Source organism: Procambarus clarkii, chromosome 42 (genome assembly GCF_040958095.1).
Source record: "Procambarus clarkii isolate CNS0578487 chromosome 42, FALCON_Pclarkii_2.0, whole genome shotgun sequence".
Classification (NCBI taxonomy): domain Eukaryota; kingdom Metazoa; phylum Arthropoda; class Malacostraca; order Decapoda; family Cambaridae; genus Procambarus; species Procambarus clarkii.
Window position 1 is genome coordinate 7,117,247 of NC_091191.1, and position 12,438 is coordinate 7,129,684.

Consider the following 12,438-nt stretch of genomic DNA (forward strand, 5'->3'; position numbering starts at 1 on the left):
CACTAAACACTGTGCATCTAATCTACCCAACAACGTAACACAATCGTCTCCAAATTATTAAATATTTACCTGATGCTCACTAACCCTAGTGGCCTCGACGAGGACAGGAAGGTGGCGGCTTGTCGGTCCTCGTCGATTTGTCTTGATATTTTCTAGGTATATTTGAAAACAACACAGTTTTGGCAGTTACGGCTTCGACGGGTAGGCAGTTCAATGAGTTAATAACCCTGTGGGTGAAAAAGCATCTCCTATTCTCAGCTCTACATTGTGGCTTATTGAGCTTGAAGCCGCTGCTCCTTGTTTGTGTTAAATATATTAAAAGTTTCGATGAGATCAGTCCTGTCATGGTTGGTTTGCAGTGTTGTTACCCATGTGGCCCTCAACCGTTCCTAGTATGAAAGTCGACTTAATTCAGGAAGGATTTTTTATCGCCAGGCTATGTCCCACATGCAAGGTCTTGTATTTCTCGGTATTAAAAAGCATTTGCCAGTCTTCCGACTACAAGTGGAGTTCATGTAGATCTCTTTTTAAGGTGTCATATCACTGTTGCTAAGGGGTGCCGGTGGCTCGGTAAATAGAGCTGTGAGCTGCTGTTTAGGTTCCAATGGTCCAAAGTTAATGAAATGTTTATATTCACGATATGGTGGTTAGCAGTTTATATGACTGGGACGTGGATTACCTAATTGACACCTTCATGTCAAAGTGGCACCACAGGGAAGACCTAGTTCCAGTTTGACAGCAGATAGGTGTCTCTGGAATCCTTATTGAATGCTGGTAGCTCAGTATGTATAGCAGCGGGCTGCTGTTTATGTGGTCTGCGGTTCGAGTCTCCGATGGTTTAAGTGAATGACATATACATATACATATATTACATATGTATATATATATATACTTGTAAAACCAAATAGCTTCCATTTTACAATTATCATCAACTTCAGATAATGATAGGTAAAAAGGAAAGGGAACTATAATTGTATTTTTTAATTCCAGTGTTGCAGTTGATGTTCAATCAGTGTGTAGAAGATTGTACACGAGACAAATCAGGCTCCACAAAGCACCTGACTCACATGATTCCAACAAAGAGACATTTTGTCTCTTCATAACCTCATACCACCATCTTTTCATAAAGAACTACTATTATAACTTATCTCTGTGTATCATAGACTCAGCTCCAAGGCTAAGGAATCAATGTTTACACTGCTTTAGCTCAAGACCTTGTCATCCCCATCATGAGCTATGTCACTCATGAGGTAGAGCTATGTCACTCATGAGGTAGAGCTACGTCACTCATGAGGTACGTCACCCTCATCATGAGGTACGTCATCCTCATCATGAGGAATGTCACCGGGAGACAGGGAAGGAAACAATGTAGCAATAGTTGTACCCTCCAGAGTTCTCGCATTTGCCAGTGTGTCTGCGAAAATGGATAAGGGTTCTGGCGTTAGGTTGTCCCATGACAGCGAGGGTGTTGGGTCGTGAATCAGCTCCTCAATGTCGTTAACTGAAGAGTTATGGCCATCCTTCTGACTGTGTGTAGACCGGTTACTCTGCCGAGGACGATGAACATCAGCTGGCGCACCCAAACACTACCGGGAGAACCAAACTAGCGTTACTGTGTGTATCAAGGATCTCTATCAAATGAAGACAGTTTTAAAATGTTTTGTAGACAAACGGCACAAATTACCACAAACGGTGAACAAAAAAAATCACACACGTTCCTTAGTTACACTGTAATTGGTAGCAGCTTCTTTGTATGATAATGCAAGGCAATAAAATTAGGGTATTTCGACATACGTTAATCACACAGGCTTAAGCATTGTGGCCTAGCAGCTTCCGACAACGGAAGCACAGTCGGTGGTGCTCCATATATCATCTAACACATACTAAACATACAAGCATACGAAGGATACAATTAACACACATGACACACAGAACACCACAAGCTGTTGAAACATTAAATGATTGCCCCACGTCAATAAAAATCCTAAACAACATCCTAATTCCTGAAAAAGATGTTAGCAGTACGAAAGAATGAATGAATTAATAAATATTCCTTTGCAAACACACACACAGGAAGCACAGCACATAACACACAGGACCTGCTGGAGTCCAGTTCTCGCAAACACAGTTAGGAAAGCACATACACGACAGACACATAACAGCCTGTGCGGTCACAAATAGCTCACACATCATACCTTAACCCTTCTGACTTTCTCACATCAAAACAGACTACTTGTAGAATCTCCAGTTGTTTGATATTTGATAGGCAGGACCAAAGAACCAAAGCTCAACCTCCGCGCAAGCGCAAATAGATGAGCGCAAGATTTGTGCGCTTATCAAATATACATGTTCCTTAACAAGGTTTCCGGGGCTCTATCACTGCTGATGAAACCTTGACGTGTGGGTGAGAACACGGCTTTACTAAAACAACAATAAAATGGGACAAACGCTTCCTGCTTCCGTCATCTTGAGGTTATCTTGAGATGATTTCGGGGCTTTAATGTCCCCGCGGTCCGGTCCTCGACCAGGCCTCCATCCCCAGGAAGCAGCCCGTGACAGCTGACTAACACCCAGGTACCTATTTTACTGCTAGGTAACAGGGGCATAGGGTGAAAGTAACTCTGCACATTGTTTCTCTCCGGCGCCCGGGATCGAACCCGGTACCACATGATCACAAGTGCAGCGTGCTGTCCGCTCGGCCGACCGGCTTCTGCTTGGAGAAAGATGCAGCGACACCTTCACCAGAGAACACTGCAAGACGTGTCAAATATTCTACCCTTAATTTGAAACTTTTATATTCAAATCCTTCGTATTTATTGTATTTTCGGGTCTCGGTGTCACAATGGCTACGTTCGCGACTCACAATTGATCATCCCGGGTTCGATCCCCGGTCGGTCAGGAATGGCTGGCACGTTTCCTTTCACCTGATGCCTTTGTTCAATTAGCAATAAACAGGTACACGGGAGTTAGGCAACTGTTATGGGGTCGTATCCAGGGGAGTGCCAGTAGTGCCACCTTGGGGGGCCTCGATATAGGGAGGGAGGGAGAGAGAGAGAGAGAGAGAGAGAGAGAGAGAGAGAGAGAGAGAGAGAGAGAGAGAGAGAGAGAGAGAGAGAGAGAGAGAGAGAGAGAGAGAGAGAGAGAGAGTGAGTGTGTGAGTGTGTGAGTGTGTGTGTGTGAGTGTGTGTGTGTGTGTGTGTGTGTGTGTGTGTGTGTGTGTGTGTGTGTGTGTGTGTGTGTGTGTGTGTGTGTGTGTATATATATATATATACATACAATGCATGTACATTGCTGAGCCACAACAACCCTCCCCTGTCCCCCCTGTCCTCCCCTTCCATTCCCACTCCCCCGTCCCCTCGTCCTCCCCACCATCCCCCACTTCTCTGTTCCCTTGTCCTCCCCCCCTCCCTCATCCTCCCCCACCATTACCCCAACCCCCGTCCCCTCGTTCTCCCCACCATTACCCACTCCCTTTCACCCCCCCCCCCATCATTCCCCACTCCCTCGTCTGATGCATTACTAAATGATCTAATGTTCCCATCAGAAAAATGGGAACATCAAATGATCTGATGCTCCATCACTGAAAAATAAGTAGAACAGTTAAAAAAACATAATGAAAAACAATGAAAAATATATAAAAAATAAACTATACTTACGAAATGAACAGAATGGTAAACAACACAGCTAAATTCCAGTGCAATGTCACAAAATAAATTAATCAAAATGAAAATAAATCGAAATCTATGAAAATTAAATTGATCAACGCATTTGGAAACATTGAAATGGAATCGTAGCATATTTAGTATAGCGTGTGTTGCTATTACGTATCACTGTTAAAAAAAAAGCAAACATATTTTTACCTGTCACAGGTGAGGCATGAAAGTGTCAAAATTTCAAAACAATCAGTGAAGAACTTTCGGAGATTAGCGATTTTGAACAAACGAACATTTAAATTTATATATATATATATATATATATATATATATATATATATATATATATATATATATATATATATACATATATATATATATTGTGGCACGATGTTCCGCCTCTCTCCTGGCAATGAGTCATGGTGTGGCGCCATACTCCACCCCTCCCCTCACAGTATGAGTCATGATGGTGTGGCATCATGCTCCACCACTCCTATGACAATGAGTCATGGTGTGGCGCCATGCTCCACCCCTCCCACTACAAATGTCACGGTGTGGCGCCATGCTCCACCCCTCCCACTACAAATGTCACGGTGTGGCGCCATGCTCCACCCCTCCCACTACAATGTCACGGTGTGGCGCCATGCTCCACCCCTCCCACTACAATGTCACGGTGTGGCGCCATGCTCCACCCCTCCCACTACAATGTCACGGTGTGGCGCCGTTCTCCACCCCTCCCACTACAATGTCACGGTGTGGCGCCATGCTCCACCCCTCCCACTACAATGTCATGGTGTGGCGCCATGCTCCACCCCTCCCACTACAATGTTACGGTGTGGCGCCATGCTCCACCCCTCCCACTACAATGTCACGGTGTGGCGCCATGCTCCACCCCTCCCACTACAATGTCACGGTGTGGCGCCGTTCTCCACCCCTCCCACTACAATGTCACGGTGTGGCGCCATGCTCCACCCCTCCCACTACAATGTCACGGTGTGGCGCCATGCTCCACCCCTCCCACTACAATGTCACGGTGTGGCGCCATGCTCTACCCCTCCCACTACAAATGTCACGGTGTGGCGCCATGCTCCAGCACTCATACGCGCCAGACAACGCATTACCGTTTTCGCCAACACTACCGCCACTCATCATGAAAATTGAAATGCAAATTTCCCAATGAATTTCGGGCAGCCATCCTTCGTGAAGCAGTGCTAGAGTGGCGAACTCTTGCCTCTACATATTTATAGGCAATGACACTATCATACATACATACATACATACCAGCTGGTGAACAAAGACGAAAGGACAAATACAAAAAGCAGACACACATTCAAGAGTGTGAGAGAATTGCTAGATCACACATACAGTTGCTGCACTTGTGCGAGCTCCGACAAAGTCATGTGCTGTCACAAGATTCAGTTTCTTAGTAAGTTTGTATAAGTATTTACATAGATCTTGGTTAAATGTAGTTGTAAATGAGGTTTAAAATATAGTTATTTGAGACTTTAAAAAATGAATACAAAACAGCCTTGCTGAGAACCATCAAGTTAGTTTTGTTTTACCTGGTTGGGTGACGTATAGACCCCACACGTTTGACAAAACCCATACTTTAAGGCAAGACGTCTCCTCACTTCTTGGTCAGGGTCGTGTTGTGAGAGGTAGTGAGAGGGGTCGTGTGGGTCGTCCTGCTGGTGCCCCGGTGGGTCTTGCGACACATTGCAATTGTCGGGTTTGTGATGCTGGTGGTGGTGCTCTGGCGGGTCGTGTGAGGCGTGGCGTTCGTCTTGGTGGTGACGATTCAAGTGTCGGTGCTCCGGTGGGAGCCGTGACGGGCAGCGCTCCGGTGGGAGCCGTGACGGGCAGCGTTCCGGTGGGAGCCGTGACGGGCAGCGTTCCGGTGGGAGCCGTGACGGGCAGTGCTCCCCATGCTGCGACACCCACCCTTCCTGGTCACTGCTCACCTGCGGGCAACACAACTCTCACCATAACATTTACCGAGAGGTCAAGGCAGGGAGGGAATTATCGGGGGAAAGCGTCAAGGCAGGGAGGGAATTATCGGGGGAAAGCGCCAAGCCCTTACGACTATATAGCACTGAGAAGGGGTCAGGATAAGGACGGGAGGCATCTCCCGTCACGCAGGGTGCAGTCGCACCTCCACAGATCTCCAGTATCATCTATTGATACTGGTAATGGCTCAAAAGGGCCACCACTTACGGGCTATTCATGCCCGTGCCACCTTTTGGGTGGCTTAATCTTTATCAATCAATCAATCAGGATAAGGATTTGGGATGGGACGAGGGGGGGGGGGGAAGGAATGGCGTTGTTTGGATGTGTGATTGGATGTGTGATAATGGTACGATAGACAGGATACTTAGGAGCTACAAGAATTTTGCCCCAAGAGTGTAACAATTATATGCTGTGCTTACTATATTAACCTGCAATGTTAAATGGGATTCTTGTAATGTTATTTGTACTCACTGAATTTGTGCGCCCCTTGAGGGACTTGAAGTAGAGTGGGGTAGAAATAGCCTAAGCTACTCTACCCCTTTGAGATGTAGTTCTTTCTTGTCTCAATAAACATATTTGAACTTGAAGGAATGGCGCCCAACCACTTAGACAGTCGGGGATTGAACGCCGACCAGCATGAAGGGAGACCGTCGCTCTACCGTCCAGCCCAAATGGTCGAGGCAGGAAAAACATCACTTTTCAAGGTGCCTACCGTGAGATTCAACGATTAATGAGCTATCATGCCATGGACCTCTTCTTTTTCTACAGGTTGCAAAACTGCTTTCATTATTGTTAATCGAGATATATATTATCCTGTCCAACAACAGCTTTTATGTCAGATATCATACTGTTAACACTGCTTTGGTAACTAGACTAAAATAAAAATGGTCTTGCCATGATAGTCCACCAATTGTTGAAAGCAGCACAGCGAGAAGGAAAAAAACACTCAACAAGTCCACTAAAACTTAATTATATCTAAATGTAGGTTTTATATATGGAAAGTAAACGGTAATTGAACCTTACAAGTACCGTGTATGCTCTAACCTTAGCAACTGTATTCAAGTATGGAGACCTCACCTACACAAAGACATTATTTCAAATAAAGTTCAACATATGGTGACCCAGGAGCATCAGAAATATTACAAGAACAACCGTGGACATCTTCAAGAGGAAACTAGATTGTTTCCTTCAAGGAGTACCGGACCAACCGGGCTGTGGTGGGTATGTGGGCCTGCGGGCCGCTCCAAGCAACAGCCTGGTGGGCCAAACTCTCACAAGTCAAGTCTGGCCTCGGGCCGGGCTTGGGGAGTAGAAGAACTCCCGGAACCCCATCAACCAGGTATCAACCAGGTATCTGCGTTGGAGAAAGTTCAGCACCGAGCGACGAAAAGTATCCCAGAACTAATTCGACTCTCATACAAGGAACTGTTGAGGGCCACCGGACTAATAACACTGCAAACCAAAAATAACGGGTAATCTAATTGAAACTTAAAATACTGAAAAATTTGGAGGATATTGATCCTGGCCACTTCTTTGAAAGGTCAAATGTAACACATACAAGAGCAACGGTTTCAAGCACGACAAGCCACAGTGCAGGATTGAGAACAGGAGATGCTTTTTCACCCATAGGGCTATAAACCCAAGGAACCCCTACCCACTGAAGCAGTAAATACCAGGATATTGCTGTAGTTCATAATCCAGCTGGATAAAATCATCAGGAAAATGGGAAAACATTTGACAAAACGGTGGCTTCCTGTCCCTGTCGAGGCCACTAGAGGGCGATTAGCCCCCAGGAAAATTCAGATAAATTTATCTCGGAAATAACTCGCCGCTATTATTACTAGGTACTTTGGCGCTATATAAACGTATAATTAATCTAACCTTTGGGTTAGATTTACAATCTTGGTTCAGTTCCCCAAGGAAAACTCAGATAGGATGGTATAAGGCTGTGAAGCTCAAGAGACGCACGTCTCAAGCACCAGAGGATGAAACACTGAGTCTGCTTCAAGCTGTGCACACGCAACTGTCCTCCGGGGTCCTTGGAAACCCTAGTGTTTCCGCCTCGCTATGACACGCAGTGTTCCAGGGGAAAGTACTTTTCAAGACTGAATGATTGGGTGGATAAAATACCGCTGACACTGTTGCAACAAGATTATTGTATTTAAATACAACTATACATAAATACATATTCAACAAATCAAGTCTTGAATTATTATTTGGGGAGAATAAGAGGGAGAAATTATTTTAATTAAAATACAGGCAGCCTGCAGGTGACTCATAACGCCTTAACTCGGCGAGTCATCTACTGTCATTATATTGAAACTTGTGAAAGGGATTACGTCAACGTATTTGACAAATGATGCAACGAGATTCGGTGATCTGCAGTTCAGTTTAGATGTCTGAGTACTCGATGTCGACAATGTTCCTCTTACAAATGTTTTGTTGGGGTCTATGGTTAAAGAGTCGAACAGTCATCTAATCTGGGAGATGTCACTATCAACTCACTGTAAGGACACTGCTCCACACTGAGCTAACCTAGCCTAGGAAACAACATTTTATAAGCCTACTTATTGCTGAACACAATGGAAATTAATAATGAATCATTTAACATACCTGATAGCGCTTCATCCCCTGAGGTTTTGTTTTGGGTGAGATGAGCGACAGATCGTTTGGGATGGTGTGGTGCTGGTGCTCACTGTCCTTCACAAGTCTCAGGTGAGGGACTGGTAAAGTAGTGTGTGCTTGGTAGGACCTGGTGGTCTCTGCCTCTCTGTTACTTGTCGCCGGCAACCTGTGAGTGGTGGTCCTCTTCAAGCACTCACGCTCATCATTATCCACAAACACAGTATCCATCCTTGAGGTGGCAAGAGGATCAGAAGCCAAGTTATCGAAACGTCGAGATCTTGAAGGATCTGCTCGACTACACTCAGGTTTGTAGTCATGTTGGGGATGGTATGCGTGCCGGTGGTGGGATGGCTGGTCGTGGCAGGCGGAGTAGGCTCCTCCCCACGCCTTCCTTACCGGGTTCTCTGTCGGCACCGAGAGATACCTCTCACGATTTGGTAGATATTTCCCTATGTTTTCAACATATTTGTAATCTACAAACGGCCTTTGATGGGTTAAATTATTCGTCTTAGGCGCTCGATCATCATTTCTTTTATAATAGTAAGGTCTATCTGTGTACCAGACCTCGTATTCATCGCGTCTTCTCTCTTCAGGCTGATGATCAAGTCGCCGCGTCATATAGTTGTAGTAGTTACCGCTGGTTGGGGTATTGTAGTGAGGGTTGCTGGGGGAGGTTGGAGCCCTGCTGCCATAATGAGGCTCTATGGTATCTCCCAGGTCACACTCCCGGCCCCTGGAGCCTCCCACCACACTCTCGCGCCTCCTAGCATGCATGCGATGAGGGTTAAAAGGTGGACTTGGCGTCCAACTCATTGGAGTAGGTAAGGTGGGCAGCTGTTTTGTTGAGTATGACGCACCTAGCCCTAAGCACCTGGAAATGCCTGCAGAATGAGAAAAAATTACCTTCCTGTACATGCACGTGGTCCTACCGACTACTCTGGCTTTCAAAATACCATTTAATATTCAACTAACTAACCCATTTTAACGTTAAAGTTATATATATATATATATATATATATATATATATATATATATATATATATATATATATATATATATATATATATATATATATATATATATATATTTTTACCACAACCTGAGATACTAGTTTTAAATGTCCTATGAATTTTTAATGCGCTGTTTATCACTAAACAAAATTCAGATGAAAATTCAGATTAAACTAAGATACACAAACATTCAGTCACTTACACAGCAGCCCCTGTCCTCCTATTTAGTTATTCCACCTACACAGACTCGAAATTTCAAGATGACGTGGGGTCATACACACTTCTTAAGGACGTCTGGTAAAGTACCTCACGAAAGAGTGAGGGTAACAGATCAACGAAGCGATGGTTACAGTGAAGAGGGGGTTACAGTAAGGTAGTAGGTGAAGAGATGATGTGGTTACAGTGAGGTGGCAGGTGTAGAGAGGAGATTGCAGTGAGACGTGACAGGTGTAGAGGAGTGGGGGTTGCAATGAAGTTGCAGGCGAAGAGGAGAGGTGATTACGGTGAAGTGGCAGGTGCAGAGGAACGGGAGTTACGGAGAGGTGGCAGGTTGTTGTTTTAGATTCAGCTACTCGGAAGAAAAAGTTCCAAGTAGGACGGGTTATGGTGAGCCCGTAGTGGACTTACCTGGCACAGGAGCGGGGAAGGTGGCAGGTGTAAAGGAGCGGGAGTTACGGTGAGGTGGCAGGTAAGGGAGGCTCACAACTCACCAGAATTGTCAGTGTTCTCATTAAAGTGTTTTGAGCGACGGGGAGCGAGAGAGTCCGGAAGGCAGCCTAGGTCCACTGTATCCCGATGGGCAGGGGGAAATGCGTTGTCTCCTCCTCTATCTGGTTCTGGCCTGGTCGGTCTTCGCTGGCGGCGGAGATATTTGTTGGACACCACACACACCCACACGCAGCCCAACAGCAGCACCACGCTCAACAGAGTCCCCAACACTGACACCACCACCAGCAACTGCCATTTCTCGGCTCCTAACGCCAGATGACATCTTTGTGAAACGCTTTGCTTCAGTAATGACATTAAACTTAATGTTACATTGTTGCAAAAATGATAGGAAACAATTTTAAATTATAACCCCTGCTTTATGTTTGTGCAGTTTCGTCTTAAAAGCAGTACGAAGTCAAATCTGGAAATATCTATCACGCAGGATGGTTTGTTAAACGTGCAAAGAGAGTTTACTTACCTGTATTGTGATCAGTGGGCTAACATGACCCGCGAGTGAATGAAATAGTTGCAAAACTTTAGATATCTCTTGAATTTTGGACCTAAATTAATTTATAATTGGACACTAATATTCTAACTGGGAGATTCGCTACCTGCCGTCGTAACAATATCCCAACCTAATTCTGGTAATTACTTACACTTTTTGCAGGTGGCTGCCTCGTGCTGGCCATACATATAGTACCCCCGGTGTTGGTGCAGACTAGTACTCAACTTACATCACACACGGCAAACCATCGTACGAGGCGAGAATATTAGGTGGAAACAACTAGCGTATGACTGACTCAACGTCTGTAACTACGCATATAATATGTACATAATGTGCCCAAATGAATCACAATGAAGACACAAATAATTGCTTCAGTTAAAATGAGGAACAAGTGAAATGTGCTAAGTGAAGTAGCGGCACACGTCATCCATAACTTAAAATGTATACATGATGGGAAGTGCATGAATGAAGCTTCAATTATAAACAGACTATAGTGGGTACCCGGTGTTGACCGGATCTGTCTGTCTCCGTTCAAGTTCAAGTTCAAGTATGTTTATGTCAAGTATGTTTATAGTGGAGTAACCCACTTCTCCCATTTCATACCGTCTCCTCCCTCCATTTTAATAATTATTAATAATTCATTGTGTCGGGGACAGGCAGCCAGTATATACATACAGTATACATGTTAGGTATTCAGGTTAGGAATATTGAGGTATTCCCCAGGGTCGAATTACTGACCCTCCCAAGGATGCAACCCCACAATCAACTAACTCCTGGGTACCTATTTACTGCTAGGTGGATAGAGGCATTAGGTGATAAGAAATGCGCCCAACCATTTCTGTCTCTCCCGGGTTCGAAACCGGAATTCTCGATTGTGAGTCGAGAACAAACCAGACAATACTACTGAGACCCTTAACCCAAATTTTACCTCCTCTTCCCCTCTCCTCTCATCATTCTTTTTGTCCATTTATCACCTCTTCCATTTATACAAATACAAATATATATTCAGGTAAAGTACATACATACAAGGTGAGATACAAAACGTTGATGGATTTATAGATAAAGCTAGTACCTACAATGCCTAAAGCCACTATTAAGCAAAGCGTTTCGGGCTCGCACGCACTGGATGCAGATAATAGGAGAATTATTATCTCCCCATCTTACATCTTCACTATATATACTATCTTCATTACCATGACCATCTTCACTACTCACTATCTTTATCACTAACCATCTTCCCTATCTACATCACTGTAACCCGAATGAATTCAGTTCATCGTTTTCGAGTAAATCATGAAAATGCAATTAAACGGAGGAATAAACTCTACGGAAAGCACATTCGCGATTTAAATTCAGACCATGAAAATCACACAGGAGATGGGGTTAAAGATTTATATTTTTAAAAATATTTAACTTAAGCCAACTCCGACCAGTCTATGTTCGTCCCATACCTCCAAACTAGTTTTTCTGCAAAGTTGGGCGAGGCTAGCCCCAAGCGTCTGGCCTCCAGCCTTTGACAGACATTCTCCTATATATAATTATCTGGATAGGGAACTGTATGAAGACAAATATGGTGATGTACAGAGGTTGTACGTACCAGATTCCTTCTGGTTCTCGGGTGAGAGTGTGGTGGTGAGATTCATGCCCCTCTGGCCATGCTGGGTGCTGGTGATCACAGGTGAAGGTCATAGGTGGAGGTCATAGGGGGAGGTCACAGATGGAGATCATAGTTAAGGGTCGCTGGTAAAGGTCACAGATGGAGGTCACAGTTGAAGGTGATAGATTGAAGGCACAGATGAAGATCACAGGGGCAGGGCACAGGTTGGGGGGTCATAGGTGAAGGTCACAGCTAAAAGTTACAGGTGATCACAGGCCAATTCTCTCACCCCCTCTGTAAACATATCTCGCGCTAGTCAGCACGAGCCTAAAC

At 44.8% G+C, this 12,438-nt stretch overlaps 1 protein-coding gene across 2 annotated transcripts; it reads right to left on the reverse strand.

Moving 5' to 3' along the window:
• Positions 1-966: 966 nt before the first annotated feature.
• LOC123770415 (uncharacterized) lies at positions 967-12,425 on the reverse strand. Of its 2 annotated transcripts, none has more exons than XM_045762259.2 (5): positions 12,106-12,425; positions 10,006-10,269; positions 8,274-9,166; positions 5,285-5,614; positions 967-1,586 (listed from the first exon to the last, which is right to left on the reverse strand). In XM_045762259.2, the coding sequence occupies exons 1-5, from the start codon at positions 12,149-12,151 to the stop codon at positions 1,284-1,286; spliced, it is 1,836 nt and encodes a 611-aa protein (XP_045618215.2). In that variant the 5' UTR covers positions 12,152-12,425; the 3' UTR covers positions 967-1,283. The 2 variants fall into 2 exon arrangements, with proteins under 2 accessions (XP_045618215.2, XP_045618214.2); XM_045762258.2 differs by having other exon boundaries at positions 5,216-5,614.
• Between the last annotated feature and the right edge of the window lie 13 nt (positions 12,426-12,438).